We start from the raw sequence: 23743 nt of genomic DNA on the forward strand, positions 1-23743 counted from the left end.
TGCAATGTTATCTTTCTTCCTTCCAGTATATCTCCATAGTTGAAGTTCCCCTATAGTAACCGCTCGACCTGTACTCATTGTACTAAATTGGAGATGTGTCTTCCAGATCATCTGTGGAACTCACTGGTCTATAGCAACAACCAACTGGATATTTTGTCTTACTGGCCTTAGTCTCACAGCAGACTGCCTCAAATTAACAGCCACCCTCCACACCTATCTCCTATTCTTTTGGGATGCAATTCATCTACTATCATCAGCATTACCTTCCCCCATCCTATCTTCCCTGAAAATACTAAATGCTTCACATTCTATCCCTGTATCTACATCATCTGCTGTTAGCCAAGTCCCACTAATGCCTATAACTTTTATAGGCTTTACTTTATAAACAGAATTGAGCTCTTGATTTCTCCTCCAACTCTTATTTCCCCACCAAGGAAAATTCCATCCCACTTAAACTAAGAACAACTTTTCATATGTCTCTTCTGATCTTTTGTCAGAAACATAACAGAAAAATTGGAGAGATGTCACCAGTTCTGATGGTATCTCTCTCCATACAAGCTATCACATGCATTTGGAAACCCAACAGCATGGAAGTAAGCCTTCATCCAGACTGTCCCTATAAACAGATATAAAAGTCAAACATTAAATTTATGCCCCATTGCGTACTCTAACAGAGAAAGTCATTAACAACCAACTTCTTCACTACTTGGAAGACCACTAATTAAATGATGATCACCAATACAGATTCCACCACTCTCATTCCATAGCACACCTCATCAGCCAACAATATCTACCTTTGAATACAAGAGATGGAAAAGTTTGGAGAAATTCATGTGCTTGTCACGATATTTCCTAGACATCTGATCAAATCAGGCATAGAGGATGGCTGTTCACTGCACATCAGAGTGTTCAGATTTCTCTATGGATGCTTCAGCACCACAGAGCTGACATTCTCTCACTAACCTCAAATCCAATCCACTTTGGTAACAGTATACCTTATTCCTCATCATTCAAAAATAATCATTTCATGTTATGACACAAATCACCTCAACATTTCAAGAGGGAAGGAGTGAAGATAATCTAGTGAATTTCAAAGCTACCAAAACAATTCTATCTTATTTTTCAGAAGAAAGATCTTAGTTCACTCTCACTCACTTGATAATATTCCAATTTCCAGTCAAGATCAATATTTCTCTTCTTAACTGACTTTCATATCTAACCAATATCAGCACGATCACAAACAAGTCACATCCATTCTATTTGTCTCAAAAACTGTCCTCATTTGTTCAAAACGTTATTAATTTCATTCAAAAAGTGCTTAATGCCATCCAGAGGAGAAAGCAATCCACTTAGGAGAAGACCCCACCTTCCTCACAAACTCTGTGCAACTGCTTTCTCAGAGATGTTCTGTGTTCACACTATTTTTTTTTCATAAGTATTTCCATGGGCTTCCCTCTACCAAACTGATAAAGACCATTTTTCAATTTTTTTTCTAGTCATGTAAGAACACAGCAACTCCTTGTCAACATTCATACAGAGTTCATCTCCAAACTAACTACATTATCAATTCTCTTTTTGTTTCATTTCATCTTCCTCTGGTTTAATGTTTTCTTCTGCTCTTCCAAACTCATTGATTGATTCTTACTTCCCAATCACCTACTCACATGCAAGCATACACACACAACTATTGGTGTTATATATACAAGGGTGGTCTGAAAAGTTCTCGGCCTAACAAGGAAAAAACGAATTTATAATTTCAAAATTATTTTTATTTTTTAACGTAATCTCCCTTAAGACTAATACATTTATTCCAGTGATGCTCCAATGCCATTATCCCGTCCCTATAGTGGTTTTCAGTAAGATCTGCAAAATACCCCTCTACAGCTGTAATCACCTCTTGATTCAAAGAAAAACACTGCCCAGCGAGGAAGAGTTTTAGTTTGGGGAAAAGATAGAAGTCAGAAGGAGCCAATCTGGGGAATAGGGTGGATGTTCCAACAATTCATAGTGCAGATCCCTTAATTTTCCCATTGCCAAAACACCTTTGTGGGCAGGTGCATTGTCCTGATGAAAGATGATTTTTTTCTTCTACAAACAGGGTCTTTTCTCATGAATTACTTCATCTAGTCTGGTTAAAAGATCGGAATAATATTCCCCAGTTATTGTTTTACCTTTTTCAAGATCATTAATAAACAAAATGCCTTTATGATATAATCACGTAATCACAAGAAAGATATTTATTTAACCAAATATTTCGGTCTGGAAATAGCAGACCATCGTCGGTGGTATTACAAGAACAGTTTAAAAAATATACAAGCTAGAATACTAACAATAGATCGTTGAAATTAGAACATGCCGCGTGATGTTATATCACTAAGTATGAAACGAAATATTTTGAAGTAGAAACATGATTGAATTTGCTATTAAAAAAAAAAAAAAAAAAAAAAAAAAAAAAAAAAAAAAAAAAAAAATTAATGGGTAATCTTGATTAGGCTTTCCCAGATTTTTGATATAGATATGCAGTCATTACGATTCAGGTTGGGATGATGGAGCAAGGCCTCCACGCTTTCCTTGAACAAACGTTCGAACCTATAACGGGATCTATGTAAGAGGCGCGTTTTGGACCAAAGGATGCTGTGGTCAGTTTCAATCCCGTGTTGAGCCAAACCAGACTTTTCAGGTTTATTGTGAAGAATGGATGATTGATGTTCTTGGATTCTTTTTTCAAGAGAACGTCCAGTCTGTCCAAAGTAAGAGAGATCACAGTTGCAAGGAATTTGATAAACTCCAGGAAGAGATAAAGTTGGACAGACTGGACGTTCTCTTGAAAAAAGAATCCAAGAACATCAATCATCCATTCTTCACAATAAACCTGAAAAGTCTGGTTTGGCTCAACACGGGATTGAAACTGACCACAGCATCCTTTGGTCCAAAACGCGCCTCTTACATAGATCCCGTTATAGGTTCGAACGTTTGTTCAAGGAAAGCGTGGAGGCCTTGCTCCATCATCCCAACCTGAATCGTAATGACTGCATATCTATATCAAAAATCTGGGAAAGCCTAATCAAGATTACCCATTAATTTTTTTTTTTTTTTTTTTTTTTTTTTTTTTTTTTTTTTTTTTTTAATAGCAAATTCAATCATGTTTCTACTTCAAAATATTTCGTTTCATACTTAGTGATATAACATCACGCGGCATGTTCTAATTTCAACGATCTATTGTTAGTATTCTAGCTTGTATATTTTTTAAACTGTTCTTGTAATACCACCGACGATGGTCTGCTATTTCCAGACCGAAATATTTGGTTAAATAAATATCTTTCTTGTGATTACGTGATTATATCATTCAGTCTTATGTCGCAAGTATCCTTAAAACAACAAAATGCCTTTAGCATCCCAAAACACTGATGCCATTACCTTTCCTGCTGATGGAACCGAATTTGTCTTCTTTGGTGCTGAACAACCAGCTTCTGTCCACTGTTTTGACTGCTCTTTGGATTCTGGTGTGTAATGGTGAATCCAAGTCTCATCCATAGTAATAAATTGACACACAAAACCAGTTTTATTCTTGTTAAAATGTTCCAAGCACTATTCAGAGATTTTCATGGAAGTGCATTTTTGATCTGCTGTGAGCAAGCGTGGCACCCATCTTGCGCAAAGCTTTTTCATTTGCAATTCTTCAAGCAAAACATATCCTACACGTTCTTTTGAAATACCTATAGGCCAAAGCAATTTCACGCACTTTGACTCGCTGGTCATTCAATATCATATCGTGCACTTGATCAATTATTTCTGATGTTGTTACACTTTTTGAACGTCCTTCACGTGGATTATCTTCAAGTTTAAACTTGAAAACGAAGGAAAAGAGTGCCCATAAATTTTTATGAACTTCGAATGAATTTCTTTTGGTGTTCAAGTTTCTTTTACAAAGAATTTTATAAATGCATTATACTCAATTTTATCCATTTCAAGGGAATACAGACAACATTTTGCTTCAGACAGCTGTATAAAACAAACTACTTGATAGAATGACTTGTAATTTCACACGGATGTTTATGACAGATGTACCAACTTAGAAAAAAAAATCTTGCCATCTATGGTCTAGGTTGGGAACTTTCAGACCACCTTCGTGTATATATATACACATATATATGTTGGGCTCATACACGAGAGGGTGGTTGATCAACCTATAGTACATTAGTACTGTATATGGGTAGCAGGTTGGGAAAGGACAAATTTGTTTCATTTGATTTAAAATCAGCTATCAGCTTAGCTGATAGCTGATTTAGCTGATGTTGGGCTCATACACGAGAGGGTGGTTGATCAACCTATAGTACATTAGTACTGTATATGGGTAGCAGGTTGGGAAAGGACAAATTTGTTTCATTTGATTTAAAAGCCTGTATATTGTATTCCTTGGGAAATAAACCAGGGAGAAGACTATTCCACAGTACACCAGTAACAGGGATGAAGGAGGAGGAAAAGAAACTTGTTCTGTGGGTTTCAAGGTGTACTGTGAAAGGATGTTGGGCAGCAGCTGCATGTGTTCCAACAGTCTTAGTAGTGAGTGAGGGAATTATTGATGCTATTTCAGATGAACATTTGCAATGGAAATATTTACAGAATACACAAATTGCAAAGTCTGTACGAAAGTTAGTTAATAACAGATGGTTCATTTATCGATCTAATTGCTCTCCTCTGTATTGAGTCAAGCATTTTTAAGGAAGCTTTCCCACTCCAAATGTGAGAGCAGTATTCAATAGCTGGGTAGATTTGTGATTTGTATAAGGTTAACAGCTGTTCATGGTGAAGTAACATCTTGAATGAAAGAGAAATCCTAGTTTTTTTTTTTTGAAGCTGAGGATGCAATGGTTGTGATGTGTTTATGCCAGGAGAAGCCATGTCAGGGTAATTCCAAAAAGAGAAATCTCATCTTATCTAGAAATTTGAGTTTTATCAAAAATAATACTGGGGAAAATGGTTTTTTTTGTGAGAAATAAGACAGAACTGGGTTTTACTAGAATTTAAGTTTGTGAGGTTATCTGAGCCCCATTGGAGGATGGCTTGGAGATTAGAATTGAGGGTAGTGGTGGTTGATGTTCTGTAAAGTAAGGTTTGTCAAATAAAAGGGAGAAGGAGTGCAATGCGCTGTCATCTGCAAAACTGTGTATTGGGTTGGAGGCGAACTGAAGTAGGCCACTGATACAGAAGGAAGAGGGTTGGTGAGAAAACAGAGCCTTGCAGAACCCCAGCATTAGTTGGATGGTGAAAGGATAAGGAACCATCTACCATCGTACACACAGGTGCGTCCAGACAGAAAGCTGGCTATCTAACTGCAGAAGTCCTGAGACAGTCCAAATGATAGGAGGCTTTGTGCCAGACCTGGTCAAAAGCTTTAGAGATATCAAGTGCAACCACTTGAGATTTGCCAAATTTCTCCATGGCATTTGTCCAGAGATGGGTGATATATGAGAGTAGATCTCCTGTTGATCAGCAGCAATGAAATTTGTACTGGTGGTCACTTAATAGCTGGATGCCTTCAAGGTAGTATAGGAATTGAGAATTGATGGTTTTCTCCATCACTTTAGATAGGACTGAGGTGAGTGAGATAGGAATGGTAGTGATTTGTTGCCCATCTTAGGAATGGGTTGAATATAGGCCAATTTCCAGGCTTTGGGAAAGTGGAGTAAGAGAGTATGTGCAGGCAACATAGGATAGGAATCAGTTCTGGTGCACAGATTTTCAAGACAATTGGAGGAATCCCATCAAGGCCAGGAGACTTTTTTGTGTCTAATTTAGACAATAGGTTTCTTATCTCTTTCTGGCAAAAGGAAGGAGCATTGTGTGTTGGGCAACTGGAATGATTGGGAGGCATTTGCCATTGTCAGTTATGTGTGCATTGGAGGTGAAGTGTGAAGCCAGAGATTAGCTTTTTCTGTGAGTGATGCAATAGAGCCATCTGGGTATGATAGTTGTAGGAATAGTGTTGGGCAAAAGTTACAACCAATCACTTTAAGAGACCAAAAGGCACAGCTGCCATTTGACAGGCTGCAAGTTTCCTGCTTTTTACCCATTCAAATTCTGTTTTGGAAGCATTGAAAGTTTTCTTGCATCTATTTCAGGCTTTGGTATAAGCATTGAAAGGAGGATAGAGTTCTTGATGTGAGCCAGTTGATTTTTCATTTGTACAGCCTTAGCATATCTTTTGAAGAACCAGTGTTAAGTTAGGGGGATGGAAGTTCAGAACTGTGTGGGGAATGGATGTTTCCATGCCAATGAGGATTACTTTGGGGATATGTTTGGATTGGAAGACTAGAAACAAAAGTCCAACCACAGACGCTGTCCCACTTGGCACGGTTATAATGCCAAACTACTCATGTGGGAGTGGCTGTGTAAGCGTTATTGCATGAGGAAGGGGATGGGCACTAGACTGTGGTCAGAATTAAACAGTGGGCTCATCACATTCACTGTGTATTTGGAAGGGACATTAGTAAGGAAGAGATCTAGGGTATGTGGGGATGGTTCAGGTTATCTGGTATTCTGGTTGGCATGTGAACAATTTGTTTAAGGTTGTTAGTGATGGCAAATATTTCAGCATCTCTGTCTGCAAGATCCATACAAATGGAGGAGGAAAGCCAGTTAATGTTATGGATATTAAAATCTCCTAGGAGGGTGATTTCGCTATTAGGAGAGTGGGACTGGAGAAAATCTATTTTTAAGGAGAGGAAATTAAAGAGCTCAGAGTAGTTGGTGATATTAGGAGAGCAATGGAGACAGCAGATGAATTTGATTGAGTGGTGAAGAAATATTTTCAACCAAAGTTGGGCGATTCTAGGTTAGGTGCTCTCTGGTAAGGTATGTCAGAGTGGATATATGAACAGATGACACCCTTGAGTTGAAAGGAGTTAAACAGCATATAGTTTGCAAGGTTGAGATGGATAGTGCTGGGAGGGGGGGTGAAATTGAGTTTCTGCTAAAAAGAGTAGGTGGGTTTTGGAGGACTGAAGACGGTAGTGGTAACCTCTTGTGTGTAATATTTTGGTAACCTCTATGTGTGACACATTAAAAATAAAAAAAAAAAAACAATAAGGAAATAAAATTAGCTCAGACATCCCTGAACACCCTTGTATATATATGTGTGTGTGTGTGTGCATGGATGCATTACAACCAGTACTGCCCAATTTAAACTCTAGATTGGGAGCTGCTCAAATACTCAACTCGTTAACAAGCTCTTCACCTAGATTCATGAACGCTTATGTTCTTGACCAAAAATACTAAATTATGACTAGGCCATCCCAACATGCTTAATATATTCATAATAAGGAATTACAAATACACTGAAGTGCCACTGAATTAGGAACAGGAGATGCTATGCAAATTCTGTACTGCAACTCCTGCATTTGTGTACATGTGTTAAATTGTGAATGAAACTATGTTGTGTAATTTATTTTTTTTCATTCACATTTAACATTGCTTATTATGTATTAATCATAATTTGTATAAAGATTATTTATTATTCCTTAATTAAGAATTACTATTTAAATATTTATTCTAAACTTAACCTACTATTAATTTATTAAATAATAATATGTGTAGAAATTTATGATAACTATATATATATATGTAAAGTAACGAAAAGTATATTATAAATAATTGTATACGTAATGAAAGAGCTGATTAAGTAGCTCAAATATTCTGTTTATTCTTATTTGTGAAAATTTAACGTTATGTAATCACTTATGTAAGAGTAGAGCATTATGTTACATTAGCGAAATGTTTACGTTCATGCGTTGTCATGGAGATGCATGAAATAAACAACATGAGTCGAATAGAGCGTGACCTTCGGACTGAAAGGGTTGGAAAAGAAATAAGGGAAGATTTTTAATTAGAGAGAAGAGAGGAAGTTTTTGCGGAGCGGAAAGGAAGGTAGGATACAAGCAAAAGAAGTAGAAGAAAAGTATAAGTTCTCTAGGGCAGAAATTCATGAGAATAGTGTTTAGAAGTGAGCCAAAACATAGTGAATCATATACTTAGCTGCAAGTGAAATCAGCTGTTGTTATAGAGGAAAATTGATGTCGTAATCGGATAAATAAAGAACTGGACATTCAATGGGAAATTCTGATTAGTTCCAGTTAATCTTGGATTACGTCTCAATTCTGTGTTGCCCTGAGAAGAATATAATGAATTTATCTAGTTGCAGAAAAGTAAACAAGGAAGGATATCAGTGCCATATTGCTGTTGTTTAGAGTAGTGAAGCGCGATTAACAATAGTTCAGTTAAAGCGTTGAAGAATTTTATTTAATGTGTTCCGCTAGCTCAAATAAGTTAATTCATAAGTGTGCTCGCAATAAATTGATGAATTGAAGATTGTATCTGGTAAGAGTAATCATACATGTTTATTTATTCTAACATTAACTATAGCGTATCTCCGAAGTTCAAGGTCCGAAATAAGATTGCTTGGAATATTGTCTACCTTGATTAGTGCCTGCTGTGAATTTAAACATTAAGTACAACTGATAGATATGTGCAGACTGATCAAATGAGAAGTTTTATTGTATTGACTTGAGTTAAGAAAGCTTGTAATTTTGAAGCTGTGAATTGCATGTTAAAGTTTAGAACATTGAATTGGAATGAGTGACTTAGCAAGAATTATTAAGTTGATTGTATTGTTTCATTTAAAAGCAGAATTCTTGTATTTGTTATATATCATATATTAAATGTTTTATTTTGTTAATCTAAATATTGTGTTTGCCTGAATTCCTTTTTATTGCACCGTTCATAAATATTCGAATCTTGCGGGTGTCCCAAGTGGAATAGTAAATAATTCGGCCTAAACTAATGAGAAGACTGCTAACTTAATTAAGAATTGATCCTACTATTTTATATAGACTAATCTAAAAATAGGGTGGCGCAGTATAATTATAAATTTCTCTACTTTTGGATCGGTGATCAATTTGCGATTAAGTGTTATATTGATAAGAGTGACTTGAACCAAGATGGCGGATTTAGAACATAACATTAAAATAGAACGTCACGACACATGCATGGTCGAAACTGTGGTTAAACTTAGCTCAGCTTTGGCTTCCCCAAACATTCGTTGTGAGAAGCATAATGGGAAAGGCACAGGAGTTAGATGTATTTGACAGAGAGCAGATCATAGGTCTGGCGGATGGGTCATTCGATCTTCGAAATTATCAACGAACTTGGATTTTCTTGTAGGACAGTTTTAAAAGCATTCCAGGAATATGAAAATTTCAGCAAAAAAAACAAGCACCCGGACTAACTGCAAAAGGCAACCAGCCTTGAATGATCGTGAGCTTTGCAATCTGACTCACATGTACAGACCGATAGGGGCAAGACATTATCTAAAATCACCTCCCATCCGAACAACGGTTGCAGCTGGAAAGTCGGTGCAAGGACAGTGCAGCATTCACTTCACCGTCTCAGCTTCAAGAGCTGCTGACCTACGAGAATCCCACTTCTAATAGCATGACACTAAGCTGTACACCTTGCATGGATTAGAGAACATTGAAACTGGATGATTGAAAACTGGCAAAATGTAGCCAGGAGCGATAAATCGTGATTTAAAATTCAAAGCACCAATGGAAGACTGAAGATATGGTGCCAACCCCATGAAGCCATGGATCCCACAAGCTGGTGGTGGCTCAGTGATGGCGTGAGGTGTACGACTCTCACTGCATCCCAATGGAACTCATGGCCAACCATTTACACCCATTTATGTCTATCATGCATCCCAATGGAGATGGCATCTACCAGCAAGACAACTGTTGATCTCACAGGTCCAAGCAGGCTACTGCTTGGTTACAGGAGCATTCTGTTGACTTAGAAATAATGATGTAGCTAATTTACCTAGAAGCCGTAAATCAAATCCCATTGAAAATTTGAAAATCTTTAAGATAAAGTACAGCAGTGTCCAGCTCTGAATGATGCATGGGTCGCCACACTTGTGAAACATTTTCACAAGTTTGTGGAGGCCTTGCATTGTTGTGTAGTAGCCTTTATCAGGGCAAGAGGGGGGGGGGGGGGGATATCCAACATAGTTACTAGGTAGCTATCCCTAATTCAATGGCACTTCAGTGTATTCTCTGTATATTCATCCAGTTCAGCAACTGCTATGCATAACAGGGATATAAGTGTTCATTTTGTTCACCTAGCTAATTAATGAATCAATTGTTTTTATTTATGTAATCTTTTATTATAGTGCATCAAGAGTGGTACATAGTTTATCACTGTGTTTGCATCCCCCTATTTATCATTTTTTCAATTATAATTTTTCTATTTTATAAGTTAACCTGTGAAAATTAAAAATAATTTTTTGAAAACAATAAAATTTAATGCTAACCTGACAAAAAAGAATTAGTAATGCATTCCCACCCCCTTTCTTTGACTACCAACTTCACTGGGATTAATAACCAAGTTTACTAATTAGTTAAGTAGATAGAATAAAATAAACAGCTATATAGTTCATAACACCTGAAATTTGAAATTGTCTTCGTAAACTGTTGTTCAATATTTTGATCAAGAGTGTGCCATTTATTATTTCAAAGGGTGCCATAAATTGAAAGAGAACTGAATAAAACTAATTGAAATAGGTATAGGAAGATGATGTAAAATCAGATGTGAGACAATGATATGCACCATCCTCCACTCTTATTCGCCACTTATATGGAACACATTATGAAGTAAAGTAACATTAGGCCTGATACAAGTGGAGATGTTGACCACAGGAATTTACAGGTACACTTAGGTACCTGTAAATTCCTGTGGAAATGGCATTTGTTTCCATAGCCCAAGATCATTGGAAGACTATTATAAGTTTGATTCTAATTGCTGACCAGCAGAACTTTTATTAGTTTTGTTTCAGCCAGTTCCCAAGGTAGTTGATCGTTGGAACAGGAAATTAGGGTTCTTCCTCCACCCAGAAACTTGAGTTGTTAATCCTGCAACTCAAGAAGAATGTAGACCTCACACCATTTCAGGGAATTATATTTAGTGTTACAGTTAAGAAACATGAGATGAAGAAGTTGTCTACCATACTATTCTCTCCAGATGCATATGAAAATCACTGATAGCCTTTGGCTAGCATCTGTGATGGTTAGGGGTGATTGGCTGCCCACCAGTCTTTTTAGAAAAGTTAAGGCTAAGCATCCTCACCTATTCCTTTAGGAAATTAAGGGCAAAAGCAGATTTATTTATTTTATTTTCTCAGCTCTTAATTGCATGGAGAAATTATTATACACTTATTTCCATGGAGTCAGAAGATTCATTAAGGATCTGTTATTCACAAACTAGCCATTATTCCCACAATGTCTATTATAACTTTTCTTAAACTCATATGTCATTAACAAAGCACTTACAACCACCTCTAGCAATCCATTCACCACCATCCAAGCAAAAAATCTAGTCCAACACCCTTGCTAATCACACTTACACAATTTGCATGGGTGACCCTAGTTCTCTCCCTTCCTGCCATATATTGAAAAAAAAAAAAAAAAACAAGTCTACAGTGTCCATCCTATAAAACCTCTTTAATCACTTATATGTTTCTATCATGTCATCTCTTTTATGCCTATCAGCTGGTTTTTCAATCCTATAAACCCTTCAATCTATGTTCATAGGGAGCATTTAGAACATGTTACAATCTTTGCTTGTCTCTGGATCCTCTCTACCACTTCTTCGTCCTCACATCCGAGTGACGAGATCAGTATACGGTAGTCCAGTGTGGCCTTATTAAAAAAAAAAAAAAAATCTGCTAACGCCTTTTTATTCCCGTATATATAGGGAGTAGGCGAGGCCATTTTTAGCCCTATCTAACTTGGCCTTATTAAAACCTTATAAAGACAAATGATAATTTCTCTATCCTTGCTTGATATCATGTTCATCAACAACCAAGTAATCTGGTGTACTGTTTTGTCTACTTTGGCAATATGCCCTCTATGCTTCTATTCCCTGTTCACAATCACCCCTCAAGTCCGTGGCCTTATCCATTTCATGCAGTTCAGATCCACCAATAAAGTACATAGTTTGTGATTTCTTTTTTTCAAAATGCATCACCTTATTACACTTGGCAACATTAAACTGGAAGCCATTTACCTTTGCCTATGCATTTATACTCTTAAATAAATCTAGTACAAATCTGAAATCAGAAATTATGAAAGTAGGCTAAAATGTTGAAAACATCACTTGAATCCTTAATGGGAAACCTCTATTATAGAACAAGTAAAGCATTTCAGCTATTTAAGTGAAGATTTGGAAATAGACAACAGAATTAGCAGCAAAATTGGTATTGTAGGGAGTCAATGAATAAATTTATATGGAAGAAGACAGAAATTAGAACGCTGAATCAGCTGTATTCAAGATTCAATGTTCAAACAAATTTTAACTTGTGGATCTACAAGCTGGGTTAGAAATAAAGCAATCAATCTTAAACCTGAAGACCATAGACATGAAAATTTTAAGAAAAATCAGTGGAGTGAACAGAGAGCATCAATGGCAGAATCATATTTTGCACTTGGAAAACCAAAAAATATATATGCAATTCTGTTTAACAAAAATATTATTGCTTTTGTTAATTTTTTATTTTATTCTTTAAAATAAATATAAAGACCTTTAATAATAACTTTGCATTACGAGATGCTGTTATTAATGAAAATATCTTGCAGTGATTTTTTTAGCATTTGCATATCATTATTTTATTAAAAGTGATACTGAAAATTATAATCCATTGGGTTAGGTGTGTCCATTACGTCCCCATGATAATTGTAATGGACTCCACAATCTAGAATATTTATGGAAAAAATAAAGTACAAAAAAGGACATAATATTAAAAAAGAAAAAAAAAAAAAGAGAGAGAATGAAACTGAAGTGAAAATTTAAAACAAAAATCATTCATTATCATTGACTCCAAGTTTTATATGGAATGGAAAGCTCTGAGGAGGGAAAGAAAAAAAAAAAAAAAAAAAAAAAAAAAAAAAAAAAAAAATACAATATCTCTAATGATAAGAGATCATTCCAGAACAAAGTGTTTCAGTAAAATGAATGGTACAGAATGAATAAATAAAAGAGAAACTGATATTAAATAAGAACTCAATTACAGAATAACATCTGCAAAGTATTAAATGGTTTGGAACGGTTAAGATATTTGAGCAGAATGAACTCAGGTTACTGAACATAATTCTTAACAGAATACCAAGAGAAGACGGGAAGAAGGGAGATGTTAAAATATGCACATGTTAAAAGAATTAAACCACACTTGCATATATTTAATAGAGTATTGTCCAAAAATCCCATCAAAATCAAGGTTTATTACATACCTCATATATTAACACATACATTGTGCTATTTATTAATTTCAGCATTGCAAATTATGATGTGTCTCTCTTATGCAATATATTTTAAGTAATTCACCTACATGCAAGAAGATACCAGGGTGGGGGTCATACTCAAGAGAAATCCTGAGTATAGCATAAAATATAAAGAAGCTTATTTATGGAGAACACACCTACTATTAAAAAAATTAGTTGATTTATAAGATGTGAATATAGGTATGCATACTTTTTGTTTTTTACTTGTTTCAGGATAGAGTATTGTGACCATTCTTTCTTTCACACTTATGTTTACAGTTCTATGATTACTTATTTTCTTTAAATTATTAAAAACTTTCTGAGGGTGTTTAAGAGCAGGAAAAAAACATATCGACTTACTGTAGTTGCATTTGGAATCTGTTTTCCATTGCACCTATGAAGAACCCTAAGAGCTGTTTGTTCATCACCAAATTCAAGAAACCCATATCCCATAGGCATCCTGTAAAGATTTCCATATGCACATGTTAAAAGAAATAACCACACATGCGTATATTTAATAGAGTATTGACCAAAAATCCCATTAAATCATAAGGTTTATTACATACCTCACATAACACCTATTATGCACTATTTATTTAATTTCAGCATTGCAATTTATGCTGTGTCTCTCTTAAATATATTTTAAATAATTCACCTACATGCAAGAAGATTCCAAATGTAAACTAGTCTCTTCAGTAGCTGGAGGATAAAAAAAAGAAGGAATGAAAAGGAGAAGCTAGTTCTCTATTGAAGCTGAATCACAAATGCATGTTGAGCAGCTGCTTTGTCAAGTGGAGAAAATGTCAATGCCATTCTAGTTAAACAATGCTCATTGAAGTTTCTTATAGAAAATTCATAAGACAGACCATAAAAGACAGAGCAAATGGAGTGAGCCTGTAATGGAAGAATCAATTAAATAAAGTAGTTAAATTGCTTGTTCTGGGTGGCATTGAGAATGTTTTGAAAGGTTTTTGATCCATCTAGTATCGACTGGAATGAGTGGATTTTGGTACATAATGTGTTGGCAGCTGGATAAGCCAGAAGTAATGTCTTAAGTATAGAAGAACAAATTATTTTTGAAGAATCAAGTCACTACAGATGTGACATGTTTGAGTGAAGAAAGGTAACAATAAATACCATTCTGATGAAGTGAGCTTTTTTATATACATTTTAACTTATATTTTATTTACTTATTTTTTACACATAAAGAAGCCAGAATTTTTTTGTTTTTTAATCGACTCCAAAAAGAAGTCACAATATTTATAACACAATGTTTCATGAGTGGGCATGTAATTAAGGAGACAGAAGTAACCACCTATTGACAAGATTCTTGAAAAGATGAGGGTGGTTTGTACTCTTTGGGAAAAACAGTATGGGCAAGGCTATTCCAAGAAATAGACAAAATGAAGGAAGATGATGAAATGTTACTTTGATATCCTTTCTTTCATAGTTACACAGTAATCAGCATTCATTATAACATAATAATGTAATAACCAGAGGTTAGGACAGGAGTGTTAACGAAATTAGTCTTACTTTAGCGTACTACGTGTATTGCAACATAGCTTGTCTTCTTTGTGTAGGTACTCCAGATGATGACCTTGATATGAAAGTCAAACCGTTGGGTAATTATTTTTGTTTATATTAAATCAAAAGAGTTATTACTCTAACACAGTAGTTGTCTCCATAATTTTATTATAATGACTACTTGACTATGTTTAGAGATGGACTGAGTTGAGAGATGTTGAGTGGATGCTCTAGCTCAAGGTTTCCCAAACTTTTTTTGGGTGAAGATGAAGTATTAAAATAACCGGGTCATTTTAATATTCGTGACACACTAAAATTTTTATGGCCAATAGGTAAATAAAACAGGTTTGAATGTTCATAGAGTTTTCATTTATTATTATTATAATAATAAAGAAGCATTTACTCTTACAAAAATATAAAGAAATTAAACTAAAGCCAAGTAATTTATTAATGAGAAGTGTTTGTTTATTAAGATTTATTAATGGCAAGCAAGATGAAGAAAGAATGAAATAAATTATTTAGAAACAATTATAATAATTACAGTTATTCAGCCGAACCCACCGGGCAAGGTACACGTAATCAGTTGGAAGTTTATTTTCCACTTGGTTAGACTATAATAAATTTAGTTTAATCCTTTATCCAAGTGTATGCAAACAAAGTTTGCGCCTGAAGTATCTTCAGGACTGAGGCAACTCGCAATAAAGGTGGACCAAGCTCTCATCACTCCTTGATCTCAGCATCTCCCATAATGCAAAGCACATCTCCTTGTGGACATGTATAATGCTATGCATTAAGGAAGAGAGCTTGGTCCACCTTTACTATGAGTTGCCTCAGTCCTGAAGATACTTGAGGCGCAAACTTTGTTTGTATACACTTGGATAAAGGATTAAACTAAATTTATTACACGTAAGGTTGCCGCCATGCAGCCTCGCCATTAGTTGAGCTACTTTATCGCAAAGAGACTGTGAAATGGCAACGCGGATGGAGCGTGTTTTTCATCTCTATTAATTAAATTATTCAGAGAGTTTTTTTTTTAGGTGACCTGGCATTTAGCTTTCGTGACTCAGTGCCGGGTCGTGACCCACCATTTGGGAAACGCTGCTCTAGCTCATACATGATCATAGCAAAGTGAAGGAATGGCAGTGGCCACTTCACTAGAGCAATGACTATGAAAGTACCTATAAAACAACATAATCCAGAAACAGAGTGCCTATGTGAAAGCGACTGGAGGAAGTCTCTGAGGGAAGGATCATCTGTTGGACAGACTACTCTTTTCTGTATATAATCACGAATTCTTAAGGAGATTTTGAGGTGCACCATCCCAAATATGAGAACAATATTTCAAGGTTGGCCAATTTAAGATTTATGTGTTAGTAGTGTTTTGAATGATGTGAATGAAGGTTTTTTTTTTTTTTAAGAGGCTGAGAGACTATTAGTATAATATGTTCATATTAAGTTATGCTGGATGTTAGTCCAAAGGAAAAACTAATCTTCAAAGAATATTGTAATATTAACAAAATGAAAGAGTAAGAATGAAGTAGTGCCTTTTTTTCAGGTAATAAGCCAGTTGTTCTGATAGCATTGACTTCACTCAACTACTTAGTGAATAGAAATGTCAGTAAAAGACTGATGACAAAAGTTCTGCATTATCATTGGGTGATGTTAGATTGGTACCATCCGGATGTGCGTGTGTGCATGGCAAAAACAAGGGTGGAAGCCCAATGGATTCAGTAAAGGATGGACAAGAAGACTCAATTGCTACTTGAGTAGGAGGGAAGTTTATTGCACTCTTACAAAGTCTACTTTGGATTTGTTCCTCACAAATGTAGTGTAGGCTGAGTGAGAATTGGAGTAGGCTGGAATTTTTCTTCAGCCATTGAATGTATGCTGTATATTTATCATGAACTGCAAAGGTACGATTTTTAGAGAACCAGGGTTTGGATAGATGTTGAGAATGAAGAAAACCTTCACTCCAATATAGATTATTTTAGTTATGAATTCAGAGCAAGTATTTGGATCAAGAGAATAAAAACAGTAATCTGACTATGGAAGAGGTGTAGAAATCAAAAGGTCATCTCAACTGGTGATGCTTTTGTAGTCCTATAAGATATGAGGCTGAGATTGGTTGGGAGATAGATCCATGGAAAAGAAGACAAGAATAAGATTATGGTGAGGGTTGCTGAGACAAGAGAAGACACTTGCAAGGTATTTGGCGGGAAAGCTCATTCAGAAAAGTACCAGCACTGGAAGAATGATGATTTTCTGGTATTTTCGCTAACTATTAACTATTTCTGTTAGATCATTACAGATAGCAAATGGATCTGTTTCACTTCCAGCTTCAGTTTTGAAATTAGAGAATGGAGTCAGTTTGTGTTATGAACATTAATTCTCCTAGGATGAAAATTTCATAATTTGGGTAATTACGAGAAATTGCCAAGCTTTCTCCACCTCAATGAAAATTGTATGGTGATAAATGTTTAAAAGATCAGTGTGGAAGGTTGAAGCTTGATATTATTATTGTACAGGCAGTTCCATGGAGGTGCCTGTCCATTGTGTGGATACATCAAGGCTTTATCAAGAGGAATAACAACTTCTTTATCTCTACTTGTTAGTGTGTTCTCCAAAGGCCAAGTAATCTTATGAGTTACCTTAGCAATCTGTACTTAAAAATTTAACTCCCAGTTTACCATCACCCCTAAATCTCTAGCTTCATTTATTTCCAGGAATCCAGTTCCATCAATGTGGTACACAGTTTATAATTTATTTATCCCATAATGCATAAATTTAAATTTTTTCATATTAAACTGCCACCCATTAACTTTTGCCCAAACTGACAGACTATTTAATTGATCCTGCAAGCTTTCCACATCACCTTAACTATTCTCTACCTAATTACGCATTGTCAGCAAACAACTGAATATTTCCTATATCACTTACGTACAAAATTAAAGAGTAGTGGTCCTAGCAGTGAACTTTGCAGCACACCACTAAAAATTTCACCAAATATTGCCTGGATTCTGCTCCAATGTACACCACTTTCTGATATCTGTCCAGCAGCCACCCTCTTATCCACTTAATCAGTTTTCATATCCATCCAGACAGCAGTGCAAATACCAGCAGAATATTCTAAACATTGTTATAAGGCATTTTACAAAGTCACTTTTGATTAATGAAGTTCTTTGTCAATGGTCCAACTTAACCTTCTGTAAAATTTAATCTGACACTTGACTTGCCTGGCAAATTCTAAAGCAGAAATCCAGCAATCTATAAATTTTTAATAGGGAAATTCCTGTATGGTTTTTACATGCAGTTTTATATCCTTTTTTTTTTATATATAAACTAATGCAGAGGAGAGCTCTACTCCAATCATCAGGAAATGACCCTTCTAAAATATGAAATGTAGCCAGTGAAAAAATTTTATGACTCCACATTCAACTTTCTGGTAGTATTTCAATCTCAAGTATTGATAGGTCCTCCTGAATGGTTAACTTCTGCCATTGCTCTACTGCTTGTTATCTCATTTAATAATTTTTCAGTGATTACTCCCAAGGTGCATTATCCAACATCAATATATCAAAGAGCCACAAAACAACAAAATTAGTAATGCAAGATCTATAAATAATAAGCATAATTCATGGATGGTCATGAAAGGAAGAAAAATTATTATAATTGTATCTTATAAGGATATACAATAAAAAAAATAAATCCTCTAATGACCTTCATTTCCCTAAAAGGAGTAGGTAGAGCTCCATTAATCCTAACTGTATGAAGACACATAAGCCAGTCTTCATCCTTCAGGCATTCATGCTAGTGGGCTTAAAGCTATCAATGAACTGAGCCAAACCCCTTTTTTGGGAGGGGGGGGGGGGGGGGCAGTAACAGAGAACTTTTGCTATTATGTTATCATTACCCTAACAGTAGTATTACTGTCAGTAATAGTGAAGTACAGTCAGCTTTTCAAATACGAGGTTAAAAATCGAAGCTTACAGGAGTAAACAATCTACTTTCCCGTGCCAGAGATTGAATGACTCTGGAATTGGCCAGGAAAAGGCTTAGAAAAATTCTGCTAATCACTGACTAGAACCAAACCTATAACATTCTTCAGGCAGCACAGTACTGTGGAAACAAATCATGCCTCTCCATGACTACATAAGCATCCAGCATATAAGATGATTTTTCAAAAATATAAATTTAGTAAAAATTTTATGAAATACTTAATATATATAAAAAAATCAATATTTAATGAGAGCATTATGGATAAAGCTGCTGGGTTACAGTTCGTTTCTATTCAGGTCAATATTTTGCTGTGGTTCAAGTTATCTGTTCAAGGGATGTGTCCTGAATATATTGTGGGGATTAAAACAAATTAAAATATGTACATAGCACGTTATTATGTATATATTTAATAATATGTTTACAGATGTGATTTTTAACTAATCATGGACTCAAAACAGATCAGATAATATCTACAAATGATATTCAATTATATTGACACAATGATTTTACATGATGATTAAATACAAACATTCCCAAGTGCTTTCAATATTTTCAGAATATTCACACTATAATATGATGTTTTAAGTTGGGGAGGAATCTACTGAACTACACTGACACCTCTAGTTTCAACTCAGAATAAAGTAATTCAAAATCTTAACCAGACACAAATACAAGGGTACTGTAATCTGCAATAAATACACCATACTAACTACCCCTTAGATATTTATATGTTTATAGGTCACCGCTATTAATAAAAAAGATCATGAATATGTAAATATCAAACAAGATGTTTTCTTTAGTAGACATAAGGGCATAAAATACATAGTTCCTAAATCAAATAAAGAAGCAATACATAAACATTATACTTATTTAACACCAAAAATATTCAATACACTACCTTTGTGTCGGTTGCACTTCTTGCAAAATAAGACAAATGCAAAACTCTAATCAAAGAATATTTATGTTTCTATAGAAATGAGGAATCTCTTTTCAAAAGAATTATATATATATATATATATATATATATATATATATATATATATATTTGATTTTAAGTAATGGTTTCTAGCATATTTATATTTCAAGATCCAGTCTCATGTGTAAAATGTAAATGCTATTTAACCACTTTGTTTGATTTTGTTCGAAAACTTGTTGTGTGTAATTTTTACTGTATGTATATATGCAGGATGATTATAATTAAAGTTCACAATTCGAAAGGCTGTAACTATGGAATGATTTAATATTTAATAAGACATTGTGTGTGTGTGGCAATGGAATTTTATTTTGCACCAACATTAGTTCTAAAAGTTAGTTCAACAAAAACCAACATTAGTTCTAAAAGTTGGCATTAGGTTGATACATGGGACTGCAATACATGTAAATTACGTATGATACCCCTGGTATGCAGTGAAATGCTGCGACTCTATCATTTATGAAAATGACAAATGTCCCCAATGATGAATGCTTCAAAAGAAGCTTTAATCAAAGTAGGTAGCTGCAGAATAATGTGTCAGTTCATTGCCTGTGAGCAGAACATGTTAAAGAAGAATGTCACCATTACTGAAGGATTACACATTTCCCGTGAAGTTGTTTTACCAAAATGATAGCTGTACCTTGAGAGCATTGCAAAAGTTCAGAACACTAAAAGGATTAAAAACTGGTCCTATGGTTTACACAAAATGATCCAGAAATTTGAAGAGACAGGTTCCTTAGATATCAAACCTAGCAGAGGACAGAAGCTCACCAAATGGCAGAAAATGGAGGAAGTAGCCACAGCGTTAGAGGAAAAAAGGATGGCAAATGTCATAGGAAGCAGCAGCACATGGCATACTGCATAGTCTTTAGACAAACCTGTAAGCACAGTTCACAAAGTCGTAAGGCAAATTCTGCACCGTTATCCTAAACAAGATTTTCCACATTCAGCAGTTGCATGAGAAACATTTGCCCTGCAGTTTCTTGTTCGCAATGACTGGTCATGGAACATTTTCTGGACTGATGAAGCTCACTTCCATCTGGATGGTGATGTGAATATACACAATTGCAGAATTTGGGCAACCGCAAACTCACATGTTATGCGACAGATTCTGCTTCATTCCCTGAACATCGCTGTTTGGTGTGGTTTTACAGTGAAATTCATTATTGGACCTTTTCGAGGAGTTTGGTCCTGCTGGTCTTGTTACCTACACTGTTAATAGCCAGTGATATGCATCTCTCTTAGTCAATCGAGTGATTCCAACATCAGTGTCTGGATTCAAGTTTTTATGCAGGATGGTGCCCCTCCTCACATTACCACCACTGTTGTGCAGTTGCTTCAGACACATTTTACCAAAGACAAACTCATCAGTCATCATTTTTGTATAACGTGATTAGCGCACTCACCAGATCTGAACCCCTGAACTGGCTGTGGGAACATCTCAAAGACGATGTCTAATGTAGACACATAGCCAACTTAGTGGATCTCAAAACCAGCATTACATGCCATAATCACAACATTTTGAGTGAAACTATGTTCTGTCGTTAAGGTACACACAACACAGTGTGTGTGTGTGCGCGCTCTACATTTTGCGTTGTTCTGAATTACCCACTATGGTATTGTAGCACCATGTACTGCCCTAGTAGCAACTTTTAGAACTAACATAAGTTTTGGAGCAAAATAAAATTCCATTGTCCACTCATCATGTAAATATTAAATTCTTCCACTGAGTAGTTACTCAGTTACAGCCTGTCGAAATGTGAACTTTAATTATGATCACTCTGCATATATTAACATATTACCCTTCTCTCTGTGTGTGTGTGTGTGTGTGTGTGTGTGGATATACAGGTATCCCTTGTTTAATGTGGGATTTGATTAACGCAACGAAATTAATTGCAGCAGTCCCTTGATATACGCGCCTTTAACACTGCGGAGCTCGCAGCTGATCTGACAGATACATGCAAAATGTTTAATATAAATATTCTTACACAATTCAGTGTATAGCTTGGAGGTCATGAGTAGTTGTGCATTCATATGTTACGAGTGATATTCCGCACTGTTTTTTGCTGTCAGTTTGGTTTAACATATGTTATGTCAAGGTTTGTGATATTTGACAGTAAATTACATCTGAGAGATACTGCGATCTCCGATGTAAGTATAGTATGGTTCAGTTTTTTTTTTTTTTTTTTTTTTTTTTTGTTCAATAATTTTTAGATTGTAACTGAAAATAAATAAACCAATACGTTACTGAAATAGAGAGCCAAAGGCTTATTTTTCATGCATGTCCTCTAGGAGATGTGCTTTACATCATGCAAAATATTAAGTGATCTGGAGCTTACTCTACCTTTACTACGAATTGCCCATAAGGTTGCTTATGCTTGCATCCACCAATATTTTTAGTTTCTATATATTCGGCACGAAACTCTTGTAGTTTCTATATTCGGCTATGAAATAATGTTGGATTCAATATCCACTTAATTTGTACCATCATGTATTATATTTGTAGTGCATTTTCTTTACGTTTTATTGCTTGTTTGGCGAGGTATGGAGAATCATTTTGCTTGTTATCATAGAATTTATGCAGATAAGAAAAAAAACTAAAACTGTTCAAAAGACTCTTGATAACTTTTTTTGATAAAAAAATTGCAGTAAATAATGTAGGTACAACTATTTAATAAACATTTACTTTGCATTCATTTTTTATCTTTCCTAAAAGAGTACCATATAAAACGAATTATTAATACAGTAATCGATCAGAGATGAATTCTAATTTTTACCATTGATTATTAGATTTGATTAATGCAATTTTGATATACGCATTTGATATTTTGATATACTATAAAATGATAAGCTGAAATTGGAAACAGATGTGACGTCAGCTTTGAAATGGATGTAGGCTTTTAAACAATGAAAAACCTACATCCGACAAATCAAACAATGAAAATAACAGTACGTGTCAGTATTCATTACTGAAATTAGCATAACCGGCTTACCAGCACGGAACTCGGTGTGGGGGGGCACCGTAGGCATCAGGTGGGGCGAAGCCCCCTAGTGTGTGTGTATATATAGAATGTACATATGTGTATATAATGATGAATTACATAAATTGATGAGTTGTTGCTAATAGGTTATGCATATGATTACTCAAAATTTTGCAGCATAAAGAAGTTTGAAATAAAGAATTCAGAATTAGAATAAGTGTTTTATTATTTAAAATTGTGAATAAAATTTGTATTTATTTGCAGACCACCCACTGGACAACATTACTGTAGAACAGCCTTATCTTCAGTTTTTATTTGACTTTTATAATCTCTGATTCCTTTTTGCTATTCTTCAGTCCATTTCTAAGCTTTAGCAGCATGCAGGAAGTTTATTATTACATTTATTTTCCCATATTCTTTCCAAATTTTTCCATGACTTTTGTTTAGCAACTTTTGAGTATAATTTTCTTACATTTTCCATTCCCTTGTATATTCTTAACAAGCACAAGCTGATTAGACAGCCAAGAAGTTTTTATATGATTTCTTCTTTTTATGAACTGCTTCTTTAAATAAACTCCCCCCCCCCCCTCAGACAACTTCATCACATCATTCTCTGGATGACTTACTTGGTCTCCAAGGTTAAGTTTGTGTTTTCAGCCTGGTTGGCTGAGCATATCTACTCTCCAATCAACAGGCTGTGGGTTTGAATCCTGCCATGGATGTTTGTGTTTAGGCATCATAAATATTCATCACTGGGCATGAAACCACTGTCCTCCTTACTGGAGGCCAGAAATTGCTTGAAAAAGTTTCATATCTGGTCTCTTGAGCAAGATCCCTGGATCAGGTAAAAATGAATTATAAAATAAACAAAAAATATATAAAAATTAATTTTTAAAAAAAAATAG

The 23743-nt window shown here is 35.1% G+C and overlaps 1 protein-coding gene across 3 annotated transcripts in view; it reads right to left on the bottom strand.

Annotated features, from left to right (window-relative positions):
* The window catches only part of Secp43 (tRNA Selenocysteine associated protein), a 267297-nt gene that overhangs the window by 157384 nt on the left and 86170 nt on the right, over nt 1-23743 (bottom strand). For all 3 annotated transcript variants that reach the window (XM_090409764.1, XM_090409762.1, XM_090409763.1), the window contains exon 4: nt 13725-13824. In XM_090409764.1, coding sequence (XP_090265890.1) covers nt 13725-13824 — 100 coding nt within the window. The remainder of the gene's footprint in view (nt 1-13724; nt 13825-23743) is intronic.

The sequence above is a fragment of the Typopeltis vanoorti genome, chromosome 20, assembly GCF_054136105.1.
Source record: "Typopeltis vanoorti isolate ZY-2024b chromosome 20, IOZ_Tvanoo_1.0, whole genome shotgun sequence".
Lineage (NCBI taxonomy): Eukaryota > Metazoa > Arthropoda > Arachnida > Uropygi > Thelyphonidae > Typopeltis > Typopeltis vanoorti.